We start from the raw sequence: 12,016 nt of genomic DNA, 5'->3' as shown, positions 1-12,016 counted from the left end.
ACCTATATCTCTCAGCATCCACATGCTCCAACCATCAGCATCCCAGAGGGGCACCCGTACCTTTGCCTATTGGAGACAGTGTGGTCTGCTGGTTAGAGCAGAGCAGTGAGATCCAGGAGTCCTGAGCTGGAGCCCTGGCGTTAGTAGGGAGGGTGGAGTAATGGTTAGAAATGGGGATGGGAGCTCACTCCTTACTTTTGTTCCTAGCTCTGGGAAGGAGTGTGGCCTAAGCGATGTGCATACTAAACTTACCTTCCAGACTTGCTTAGTTAACTCATGTTGAGCTCCACCATTTAAAGGCACCAGAGAAGGGCAAAAGATTATTAATGGTTGGGATGGTTCCCAATTGGTTCCTTACTCCCAGCATGCACCACCCCCCAACAGAAAATCTAGCCCTGACTAACCAAGTTCAGCTAGACCAGCAGCAGGGCAGCCCCATCGGGAGGAGATACAGCATATCCTGGGGTAGTGGATTGACCTCTGGGGCAGGTATTCCAGAAGTCACAGCCTGGACTCTGGGAGGGAGGGGATTTCTGTTTTCCCTGGAGCAGACTATGAGAGAGAACCTATATCCACAAAAAGCAGCAAAGAGTCCTGTGGCACCTTATAGACTAACAAACGTTTTGGAGCATGAGCTCGTGCTCCAAAATGTCTGTTAGTCTGTAAGGCGCCACAGGACTCTTTGCTGCGTTTACAGATCCAGACTAACACGGCTACCCCTCTGATACTTGACACCTATATTCACAGCTTATTGAACCAGAAGGGACCACTCAGATTATTTAGGCTGACCTCTGGCATAACACAGGCCATAGGACTGCCCTGAATTAATTCCTGTTTGAACTAGAGCAGATCTTTTAGCAGAACAGCCAATCGTAATTGAAACCTTGCCGGTGACGGAGAATGCATCCCAGCCCTTGGTCGGATGTTCCAATGGCATATTACAGTAAAAAACACAAAACCAAAAAAAACCCAACACCAAAAAAAACCCCACACTGCGTGTGAAAAGAACATTAAGGTTGCAAAGTCAAGTACTCAAAAGCTAGAAATTCCTCAATGTAGGTTGTCCGTGCACTTTGCTTATACCAGAGGGCAACCCCTTGTCACATTTTAACTTCTGCCCCAAAGCATGGGGGTGCTAGAGCTTCTCAGCGAAATGCTCGCAAGAGTTTTTTGACCATGGGCAAAACGAGATGTTTTCCCTAGTCTTGGTCTTGGAAACAGCTGAGCTCTTTTCTCTGAAACTTGCCCAGAAAATGCAGCCTGAAGCAGACTCTCGGTGTGGAAAAATTCAGCCTGAGCAGTTAACATTTGGAAAAGTTATAAATAGCTAAAAAAGTTGTCTTAAAATGGGAGGTGTCGAGCAACCTTAATCCTAGGTGGCACTACTGCTGCCACCCATAATGTCCCCCTGGAAGGGGCTTTGGGTTCAGCCTCTGGGTAGCTGGGAAAGCTCTGCTCAGCCTGTGGGAATCAGATGCAGGGTGGCCCTGACCACGTATACTGGACACAGTCTATAGCCATGTCATTAGGAGTGTGGGTGGCCATTTAAAAGGGCCAGGGACTCCAGACACACTAGAACGCTCAACGAGACAGTTCAGTGGAGCCTGTTGGCTGGGATTCTTATGCAGAGCCCTGGGGATCTACCGGTGCAATCGATAGATGTGGGGCCTGGGGGCACCGGAGGAGAGGCATGGCAACGCTGGTCTGATTTGTGCACACACACAAATGCTCACCCTCTCTCGGCCCAGCTAACCTCTCTCTCCTCCTCTTTGCAGTCTCACCTCTTTGTCCTGCAGCTGGTGCACCGGCCGTCCGTTCGGTCAGTGCTGCAAGGGTTAATAAAGAAGCGCCTGCTACCAGCTGAGCACTGCATCACCAAAAGTGAGTGCCCCCTGTTGGGCCGCAAGATGGCTCCTTTGACGTGTCATGAGCTTGGAGGCCTTAGCCCTGTGGGCAGTGCTCTTGGTGGAGCTGCTGTAGATGGGAGCTGGAAGGAGGAACTCCAAGCAGCACTGGGTTCTGTCTTTGTGGGCTTATAGTTAGAGAAAGGGACTGGGAGTCAGGACTCCTGGGTTCTCACCTTGGGCATGCCCCTGCCCTCCTCTGTGCCTCAGTTTCCCCATCTGTTAAATGGAGATAATGATACTGAGCTGGCACACAGTCAGTTAGTGACTAAGGAGCTTGGAGAGCCTCGGGGGAAAGGCAGCGAGGAGGGCAAGGCGTTAGTAATTAGGGCACCAGTCAGTGCTCTCCCTCCAAGCCCAGCTGGTGTGTTCCTAAGGGCTCTCCCCTCCTGCTGGCTCAGGTGCCCATCGCAGTGGGCTAGTGCAGTTCATACACGTGGGCATCTGACTCTTGACATTCCAATTCCTTGTGCCAGGGGTGACGTGCATGCCTTTGAGCCAGGGGGCACCCTAGTGGTGACCAGCACTTTCATCCCCCCAGCCTGAGTTGCCACCAGCTGACCCATAAGTGTGGCAAGGCCTGGTCCTAGCATTGCCTGTCAACTCTGCACAAGCCCCCTCACTCTAACTAGCCCCCTGCTGGTCTCCCCTCCCAGCCCTGCCATGTGAAGCAAGCCTCCCTAAGGGGTTGGAGTAGGGGGCTGTGCAGCTTCCTGGCAGGCTGGCTCCCCAGGCCTGGAACCTCTCTCCGTCTGAACCCAGCTCCCCAGGAAGTGACGGTGCTGTTCTCAGTGGCCTTTCCCTTTCAATACCTAGTAAAGCGAAACTTCAGCAGCGGGACGATCCCAGGGACTCCGGGTCCCAATGGGGAGGATGGCGTGGAGCAGACAGCTATCAAGGTGTCGTTGAAGTGTCCCATCACCTTCCGGAGAATCCAGCTCCCTGCCCGAGGGCATGACTGCAGGCACATACAGGTGAGACCCCCCCCCCAACCCCCACACTGGCTGTGCTCCCCGCCAGGCGTCTGGGCTCAGGCACATGCTGAGAGGTCCAGAAATAAAGAGCTGTGACTAGTGGAAAAGGGACAGAATGGCAGTGAGATTTCTCAGGCAGAAGAGTCTTTCCAGGGAAGGGGTGGGAGACTCCTCACTGGGGACATTGTAAGGCTAGGCTGCTAGCCCAGTGCCTGGGCTGTCTCTCTCCCTGCCACCTGGAGGTAGCACTTTGCTGCCTTCTTCCCCCCACCCCCAAGATGACTGCTTGTCTCACTTTCTCTCCCTGCTCAGTGCTTCGACTTGGAGTCCTACCTGCAGCTGAACTGCGAGAGGGGAACGTGGCGGTGTCCTGTTTGCAAGTGAGTGGTCGTGCTCTGTGAAGTGGGCAGCCCAGACTGACCCCCCCCACTCCCCACCCCCTCACACACTGGCTGAACTGCTGTCACGGGGCAGGGGAGAGCGGCACCAGTGTAGCAGAGTCTAGTGCTCAGAGCAGGTGGCCGAGAAGCTGGAGAACTGGATCCTACCCACAACTCTGTGACTGGGTGACCTGGGACTTGCCCTCACTGTGCTTCAGTTTCCCACCTTTGCACAGTGCTTTATGACCCACTCTCAGGACCCAGGGGGTTTGTGGGGGGGGAGGGGAGCAGCACTAGGTTCCTCTGGCTGTGGATGCTGTTTTGGATTTGAGTCCCCAGCTCCTACGAGGAGCTGAATGGTGTGACTGGGCTCCGTTCTCAGACTCCTCCCTTGTCTTGTCCTCAGTAAAACAGCCCTGCTGGAAGGACTAGAGGTGGATCAGTACATGCTGGGGATCCTGATCTACATTCAGAAGTAAGTGCCCTGCTTGAGTTCCCGCACTGTGCTGCACTGTTGTGTTTCCCTCTCGCCACCAGAGGGCAGATATGTGCCAGAGAGAGAGAGAGCTGGTGGAATTAGTGTCTGTCTGGGGGCACAACCTGCCCCCCAAAAGCCAGACTGATTATGGGATTTGCTCTGGAAAGCCCTGACCTGCCCCCTGCCCTCCCCCCTCCCCCCTGCCCCCAGGAGAGGGAAGATGGTGGAGGGGCTGAAGGGGGAATCCCCGTGTGCGGTGAGGGGACGTCGGGGCAGCACATGACTTGGGTGGGGTCCATAGGGGATCCTGGGGAATGGACAGCTCGGGGTGGGAGCACAAGGGATGGGAGAGCTGTGCCTTGGGGGACAGAGCACCTTGCAGTGCTCTCTAGAGAGCCCTGCTTAGTGGGAGGGGGGGGGAAATACGTTTTCCTGGGGGACCCCAGAACAAGATTGAGCTGAGTGCTGGGCTGTGCCTGTCCCCAGGGCCCAGTGCAGGGTTCAGGCAGTGGCTGGGTATGTCCAGCTAAAAGTCCCATCTTAGCAGCCTCAGCAGAGAGTGCTGGACACCCCTCCTCTTCCACTGCCAGAGGGGTCCCTCCAGCACAGCCTGGGGCAGACTGGGCGGAAGGCTGCACCTTGAGAGAAGGCTCCAGTCTCTGCAGCTCTTGAGCTGGCCCCTCTCCATGACTAACAGGACAGACCAGCACTAGAGGCCCTGCCTGCAGCCGCCCCTTGTACAGAGCCCCCTGCCGGCCCTGCTCCCACACCCCATCTTTCCATAGCCCTTGTCATGCCAGCCCTGCTCTGCTGACTCCTCTGCCCAGCTAAACCCAGGGACTTCAGGGAACAGGTCTGGCCCGCCCCCAGGAAGGGAGAGGCTGGCTCCAGAGCAAGGGCTAGCGCAGCTCCCAGCACAGGCGACAGGGGTCTCTGGAGGGCTTTGCCAGGATGCAGCCCCCCATGCTCCTTCCTCACCCCTCTTGGAAAGCTGCCACGCCCAGGGCTGCTGCAGCAATAGCCCGGTTGCCCCAGGCTGGCTGATGTCAGAGGCCCTGGCAGTCCCTGCAGGTGTGTGAGCTCTGCCCACCCTGACCTGCCCCTCTGTGCCCACCCAGCTCCGACTATGAGGAGATCACCATCGATCCCACATGCAGCTGGAAGCCAGTACCCATCAAGCCCGACATCCACATCAAGGAGGAGCAGGATGGCCCTGTGCTGAAGCGCTGCCGGACCATGAGCCCCACGCACATGGTGATGCCCAATGTCATGGAGATGATTGCTGCCCTGGGCCCCGGCTCCTCACCATTCACGCCCCTGCAGCCCCCGCCCACCAGCGGCAGTGCCAGTGACTACAGTAGCCAGAGTGAGTGACTGGGGTTGGGGGGCTGGGGGAGGACTGGGCCTCTGGGCTGGGAGGAAGGGGAGAGGGTCTCAGGTTAGGGAGGGGCAAGGAATGGGGCCTTCAGGTGGGAGAGCGGGCAAGGGGGCAAGGAATGGGGCCTTCAGGTGGGGGAGCAGGGAATGGGGCCTTGGGGTGCAGGGATGGGCTGGGCATCAGGAACAGGGGCCTCTGACCAGAGGGAAGGGACAAAGAAGGGGTCTCCACTGGCTTCCTTTTGGGGGAGCAGGCAGGGCAAGATGGCCAAGAGGACCCTGCTGCTGGATGAAGTACAGGGAGGTGCCTTGGAGCTGAGTGTGCCCAGCAGCTCATGATGGGATTCCCAGGGAACTGCCCATGGGTGTCCTTCCTCAGCGCGCCTCGCCCCACCCTGGCACACCTGGTTCTACTCTGACAGGGTTTCCTTTTGCAGGTTCCAGCTTCTCCGGCCCCGGCAGTTTCCCGGACTCGTTCCCTCCCACAAACCCCGGCACCCCAACATTAAACGAATTCACTCCAGGGCCTCCCCCCATCTCCTACCAATCGGACATTCCCAGCAGCCTCCTGACCCCTGAAAAGCCACCGGCTCCCTCCATCACCGGACAGGTCAGCTGGGCTTCCCTGGAGGGGGCAGGGGCTGTGGGTGTGGGAGAGGGGTGCTCTCCCTGTGGCTGGGATGACCCCACCCCGTCTGTGGGAACTGTTCCTCCCAGGCCCTTGAGCAGTGGAGCTGGCAGGACGCTGCACTTCCTCACTAGTGTTTGTGCCAGCTCACAGCTGGTTCACTGGATGTGCCTGGGCTGCTTGGCAGCATGTTGCCTTGCCCAATAGCATCCTGTCCTTTGATGGGTTGGTTTCTGAAGCGGGCATGGTTAATTGCCATCTGGTGTAGGAGAGCCAGAACCAGGGCACAATCTCCAGAAGTTGGTGAGTGAGAGAGCACGTCGCTTTGCCACAGCCCATACCCCACAGGGGGCAGTGTGGCAGGCTCTTCGGGAAGGTGGGAATGCAGAGGCACTATTCTGTCTGTTCACATCAGCTGTAAAATACCAGGCTCCATGAGTGCCATGGATGGTTGTGAGGGGAGGGTGGGACAGGGTGCATGGCAGTGGCATGTTTGTGGGGCTGTTAAAGGGGCAGGCGTGTATGCTGGGTGTCCGTATGGCCCCGGGAGTAATGCTGGGGCCCTGCTTCAGGCCTGGCCACTCCACACCTCAGAGAATGGTTTCTCATCGCCAGATTTTCTTCCTCTCTCTCAGATGCCTCCATCTGGCAGGATGGATCCATCCCACAACCCTGTGCAGCAGGGGCTTCATAACCCCAGCCTCAGCGGCCAGTCGGGACAGCAGCTCCATCATCGGAACCCTCCCCCTCCGCAGTCCCGGCAGCCTATTGGGCAGGCGGGATCTGGGGGTCCAACGCATGCAGGGGATCTTGCCTTTAACCCTGGGCCTGGGATGGTGGGGCAGCCGGGCATGCCGGGAGCTGGGGAAGGGCCAGAGCCTTCCCTTGATGTAAGTAACCTGACTCCTCCTGAGTGTGCCCTGCCCAGCTCTGGGACTAGTGTGAGGGGCTGCACTGCCCCCGCACTGAGTCTTCTGTCTCTAAGCAGGGCAAAGGAAGCCTTGATGCACTGATCTGCACTAGTTGCAGGGACCTTCCAGACTGAGGCCCAGTTCTGTGATTAGCCAACAGTGCCTGGGCCCATTGCTGGCTGAGCCCACTGGCCCCCGGCTCCCATGCTCACTGGGGATGGGGTCTGAGAAACTTGTATGCCAAAAAGCCCAGCTCAGTGCCCCCTGCTATCGGAGTGAAAATCCCCACATGCTCAAGGCCTTTGCCCCAGGGCAGGAGGGCTGCAGGGACGTGTGCTCTTCAAAGTTCCCCCACGCCACTTAAGGCAAGTCAATTTCAGAGCCAGCAGTAGGTGAGGCGACGATGCAGCCAGCCTCATGGCTGACCCCCTTGGACTGCCCTAGCTCGATGGATCTGCCCCCACCTTGCAACAGGGCAGCTGGAGGTGTGAGACTCTGAACCACGCCCTCTGGGAGTGTAGTAGAGTGTCTTCGCCACACAGCCCCCGTGGAGGGTATGGTTTGTTCCCCACATGGTCTGGCTCCCACTGGCTTCCCCGAAGGATTCCTGGCTACAGGACTTACGGCCTCAGGCTGGGTAGGAGTAATCCCCACCGCCCTCTTGCCTGGGGCACAGATGGTCTTGGTGGGGAATGGGGCTTGATCCCCATCCCATCCCCCCGTCAGACTCTTCTGGGCAGTAGGTCAGGGGTTTGAGCTCCACTCGGCTGGTGCCCTGCGTTAGAGGGGCGGGGGCAGAGGAGGCATGCCCTTAGCCAGTGCTTCCTCATGCTGTTCCCTTTGTGCATCCCCTTCCTATGTCTGCTCAGAGACCCCCCGGGCATTGGCAAGGCTGCCACCCCAGGGGCACGGCACTGTCTCAGGCCTCCAGCCAGGGCTAATCCCACTCTGCCCAGCCAGCTGAACTCAGAACCATCTGCAGCGGCTGGAATTTCCTGTCGCCTTCCCCCGCCGAACAGGTGTTTCATTAGTGCACTCTCAGCAGCACTGTGGGGCTCCGCTCTTGGCTTCTGTCTGCCCTAGACGTGTCATTGTTCCAGAGATCTGTGCCCCAGCGGGGACCCGGTTCTCCCCAGCCCTGCAGCACCACATGCCACTGTTCACACATGCTCTGAGCTTACTATGAACCAGGAGCCCCCAGGGCTTGGGAGTCTCCCTTGCCCCTGGCCAGGGAGGGACTGCCAAAAACATCAGCTGCTGGATCTAGCTGTGGATCAAGTTGCCCCCTCTCTGCTGGGAGCTGGCATTGTTTTCCCAGGGGGCTGTGACTGGACATGGGGATTGTGGTGTTAGTGGGGAAGGTCCCAGCACTGGGGGAATATGCTGCCCCCACCCTCTGGCTCCTGATCTCCCTGCAGGAGAGTTTGCACCTGCTGGCTATTTTGGGGGCCGACATAAAAAGGTAACCTTTCCACATGGCTTCTGTGGGGCAGGGACTTGGAGGCTACAGCCCCCCTTTCCTATCCCATCCCACTCTGCTCCATGGGTGCTCAACTAGCAGTTACTCCTGCTGGGTTTTCAAAGCCAGGCCGAAGAAATCAATTGAACTGCCATGCCCAGAGCAAACTGGGCAACACTGGCTCACCACAGCTCTCTGGGCAGCCTTGGGCCCTCGCACCAGCTGTCGCCTGACATGCCAGGCTGAGTGAGATGGGGCCAAACGTCCCGTTCTGGGTAGTGTTTTATAGCCTGGGGAGCAGGTCAAGGTGTGACCCCAACAGAGGGCTCGGGGGGCAGCTCCCAAATTTTGGAGCCTAGTGGTGTGCCTGATCAGAAGCTGATCTCTCCATGTGGGAATGCAAGGGTGGAGAGGGGATAGCCTGGAGCTTGGCTTTATGGAGAGGGAAGGTCACCTGCAATAAGGGGTCTGTTCTAGAGCCGGGACTGGAGTCAGGGCTCCTGGGTGCTGCTTGCAGCAGGGAGAAGGCTGTGCACTGAGGGTTTGGTTCTGGGGGCTCAAGTCAGGGCTCCTGGGTTCTTTTGTAGCTGTGCCATTTACTTTCTCCCCTTGTCCAGAGCAGCGCCTTCGACTCTGGCTTTTCCTCAGGGGGCTGGGCGGGTTGTTACTGGCTACGTGCCACCTGTGTGACATTCTCTGGGTCCCAGCTGTCCTAGTAATTTTGTTCTGTTCCTTGCCCTTAGCTTCTTCCCGAACTGACAAACCCCGATGAGCTGCTCTCCTATCTGGGCCCACCAGATCTCCCCAACAACAGCAATGACGACCTGCTCTCCCTGTTTGAGAACAACTGAAGCCGTCCCTGGTAGAATGCAGTCACCAGGCCCAAAGGCCCTCCATGCCCTCGTCCTTGCCTCCGCCCTGAGGCACCTCCACACTCATCCATCCCACAGCTTCCCAGACACGTGCCTCTCCTCTGCACTGGGCAAGGACCAGGGCTGAGGCAGCCCAGGACTTTGGCCTGGACAATAACCCTCTTGTCTGAACTCTCAGAACCTGCCCCACAAAAGGGACCCTGGAGCAGCTGGCTCTGGGAGTCCTTCCCGCGCAACTGAGATGGCCCTCTCAGACCGTTCCTGGAGCCTCCGTGACACAGATGCACTCGGGCTATGCTAACGTGCCAGGTCACCAATATGCTGGGTGTACTGGCCCCATTGATTGACCCTGGAGGTGTCCTACAAGCCACAGCTGGAGAAGAACAAAGCAGAGCAACTTCTTGGAATGGGGCTGGTGGCACCCAGCCTCCTCCTGGCTTCCTCAGATGGCTCTAGGATGGTCAGCTCTGCCTGGGTGCATGGAGGTTCAGGATGGAGACTGGCACCTGTGTGTACATTGCTGCACAGCCTAAGGTCATTGGGGACACGTGCTGAAGGAAAGCAGAGAGCCATGGAGCCCAGTAAGAGATTCACTCCCAGGGCCTGGCGAAGCAGACACAGCATTGCCCTTGAAGGGCTCTAGAAGCCATCTCCACCCATCCCAGCTCCTAGATGGGCACAGCACCAAGTTGGCTTCAGTCCCCCACACCACCTCGCCCCAGTGCTCATGTGCTCTGGCTCCCTGCCATCTCTAGGAGTGTCTGAACATCACAGGAGCATGCTTGGAGATCCACCTCGGCTCCCTGCTCAGCGAGGTTGGGCCAATGATGAATTGCAGTGGAAGGGGGGTGGGAGGGCCTGGAAAGCCTCTTCCATTCCTTTCCCCGGGACTGCAGCAGCAGCAGCAAAGGAACCTCGCTCCGTCAGAAAGACCAGGCAGTTCCCTAAACACGCCCTGACAGATTGACTTCATCTGGTGATGGGTCATCTACAAGCACAACGATGTACATAGCTTAGAAACACTAAAGGAAACAAACCCAATATATTTAAAGGCAAGTGGGTCGCTCTGGTGTCTAGTTCTGGGGTCCCCCAGCCCCGGGGCAAGAGTCCTCTGTATAAATGTGCATATGCTCCCTAGTTTGTAATACAGACCATTCCATGTGGGACCACCCGCGCCACCAGAGACTGCTGCTTTAGCCAGAGCGGGACCCCTTCCCTCACATTCGAAATGTCTGTCCCACCCAAGCCAGGTCTGGCTGACGAGGATGGGAACACACCCAGCCGGCCCTGGAAATCAAAGCAAAGAGTCAGTCCCAAATGCTGTGGTTTTGGAACCTGCCGCCCCACCTCCACCCCCAGTCAGCGCCCCTCTCCAACCAAGGCTGAATTCAGTGTGGTGGAGAAGGGGTCCCAGAAATGGCCTGACAGGGGAAAACCAAACCATTGTCCCTGGCTGGATTTCTTAGGCCGGAGTCCTGTGTCTGAGTGCTGATGACTGTTTAGTTTTGTGTATCCTGTTTCATTATCGCTATAAAAGGATTTCTTTTTGGTGGGGCTCACTGAATCACCTATGTGCTGTTGGTCTGAAGTGGTGAACATGTATTACAAGATCAGGATGGGAGCAGGTCGAGGGATGAGAAGGCTGCAGACATCTCTGATCGGGAAGTGGCTTTAACATGGAACACCAGAGAGAGAGAAATAAGTGTAGAGGAGGGCAGGTTCCAAATCTCTCCCCTCACCCTGGCCCTCTGCTAAGAACATGCAGAGTCCAGTTTACACATAGCCCTGCTAGCAGATGCGAGAAATGTGGGCTAATTTAGTGCTGAAGCAGCCATGGGAGATGCTGAGTGGAACGGCATCCCAAGTTGTAGTGATCCTGATTGATTTGGGTCAAACCGAAATCTGGTGGGATGGGAAGTCAGTGCAGTGGGGCCAGTCCAGACTGGAGAACTGGATGGGGAGGAGATGGTTGCTGGGGTGTTACAGAGCAGTGATTTCTGCAGTGCCAATGAAGGACAACCTGACTCTGAAGGGTTTACCAGGGAAATTCCTTGAATATTTTTTGTCAATAACCAAATTTCTTGGTCCAGGTATTGCCAAGGTCCAGACTCCAGAGAAAATAATACAAAAATAAGTAAATAAGAAGATTTTGGGGTCCATTCAGAAGCATCTGGCGGTCCAGCTTTGGCCCTGTGGGCCGCCTAGTGGCTCCCCCTGGGCTAGAAGAAATGAAAGGCAGCAAAGCAACAGGTCAACTCCCCACCTGGGAGGGGAGTGGGAATGGAAAATCAGGGGAGTAGCTGTAAGGGAAGGTGACTTGGTATTGACAGGCTGGGACCTACCTGAGGAGATTTTGGAGCGCAGAGAGCTCTCCAACGCAGAAAGAGAGTCAGGGGCTGGAAGCTGAAGCTTTTAGACTGGGATTAAAAGGTGCCCGTTTTTAACAGTGGAGGGAAATTAACCACTGGACCAGTTTCCTAGGGATGTGGTGGATTCCCCATCACTTGGAGTCTTAAGGTGTGTCTTTCTAAAAGATACACTTAAGCTCAGAGTCATGGACTGGATGCAGGAATCCCTGGGGGAAGTTCTCGGGCCTATATTTTGCAGGAACTAGTTTAGATTATCATAATGGTCCTTTCTGCTCATAAGACCCCTGAATCTTCCACCCTCAAACCAACCCAAAACTGTTTGTGGGGGTTTTACCTGCCTGGTATTTGCTGAATACCAAATAAGTCTCATCTAAGCTACACCAAAGGTGACTTGCTATCCAAAGAGCAAAGAGATTGGTTGATGGGGGAGCCATCCCAATCTGTATCTTCCCAGGAAAGGATCTGACAGAAGGAAAAGAAAATACGAAGCCCCTGATTTCAGCAGAGCGAGGGATGTGGTCTCTGCCAGCAGCCGTACCAGGACAGTAAGACAGCAGGTTGGAATGAAGGAACCCAGTAAGTGCAGGAGGGCATATGAAAATCCAACAGTGGGGAAGGTGGCTGGGGAAAGCTGAAAGGCAGCAGTTTGGGAGCAACACATCCA

The 12,016-nt window shown here is 56.5% G+C and overlaps 1 protein-coding gene across 3 annotated transcripts in view; it reads left to right on the top strand.

Moving 5' to 3' along the window:
• The window catches only part of ZMIZ2 (zinc finger MIZ-type containing 2), a 48,110-nt gene extending 37,579 nt beyond the window's left edge, over positions 1 to 10,531 (top strand). For all 3 annotated transcript variants that reach the window (XM_050937411.1, XM_050937409.1, XM_050937410.1), the window contains 8 exons: positions 1,776 to 1,881; positions 2,721 to 2,878; positions 3,191 to 3,258; positions 3,665 to 3,733; positions 4,855 to 5,102; positions 5,551 to 5,723; positions 6,377 to 6,631; positions 8,855 to 10,531. In XM_050937411.1, coding sequence (XP_050793368.1) covers positions 1,776 to 1,881; positions 2,721 to 2,878; positions 3,191 to 3,258; positions 3,665 to 3,733; positions 4,855 to 5,102; positions 5,551 to 5,723; positions 6,377 to 6,631; positions 8,855 to 8,962 — 1,185 coding nt within the window. In that variant the 3' untranslated portion in view covers positions 8,963 to 10,531. The remainder of the gene's footprint in view (positions 1 to 1,775; positions 1,882 to 2,720; positions 2,879 to 3,190; positions 3,259 to 3,664; positions 3,734 to 4,854; positions 5,103 to 5,550; positions 5,724 to 6,376; positions 6,632 to 8,854) is intronic.
• The last annotated feature ends 1,485 nt before the right edge of the window (positions 10,532 to 12,016 follow it).

Source organism: Gopherus flavomarginatus, chromosome 2 (genome assembly GCF_025201925.1).
Source record: "Gopherus flavomarginatus isolate rGopFla2 chromosome 2, rGopFla2.mat.asm, whole genome shotgun sequence".
NCBI classification, from domain to species: Eukaryota; Metazoa; Chordata; order Testudines; family Testudinidae; genus Gopherus; species Gopherus flavomarginatus.
This window is presented reverse-complemented; position numbering and strand designations above follow the sequence as displayed.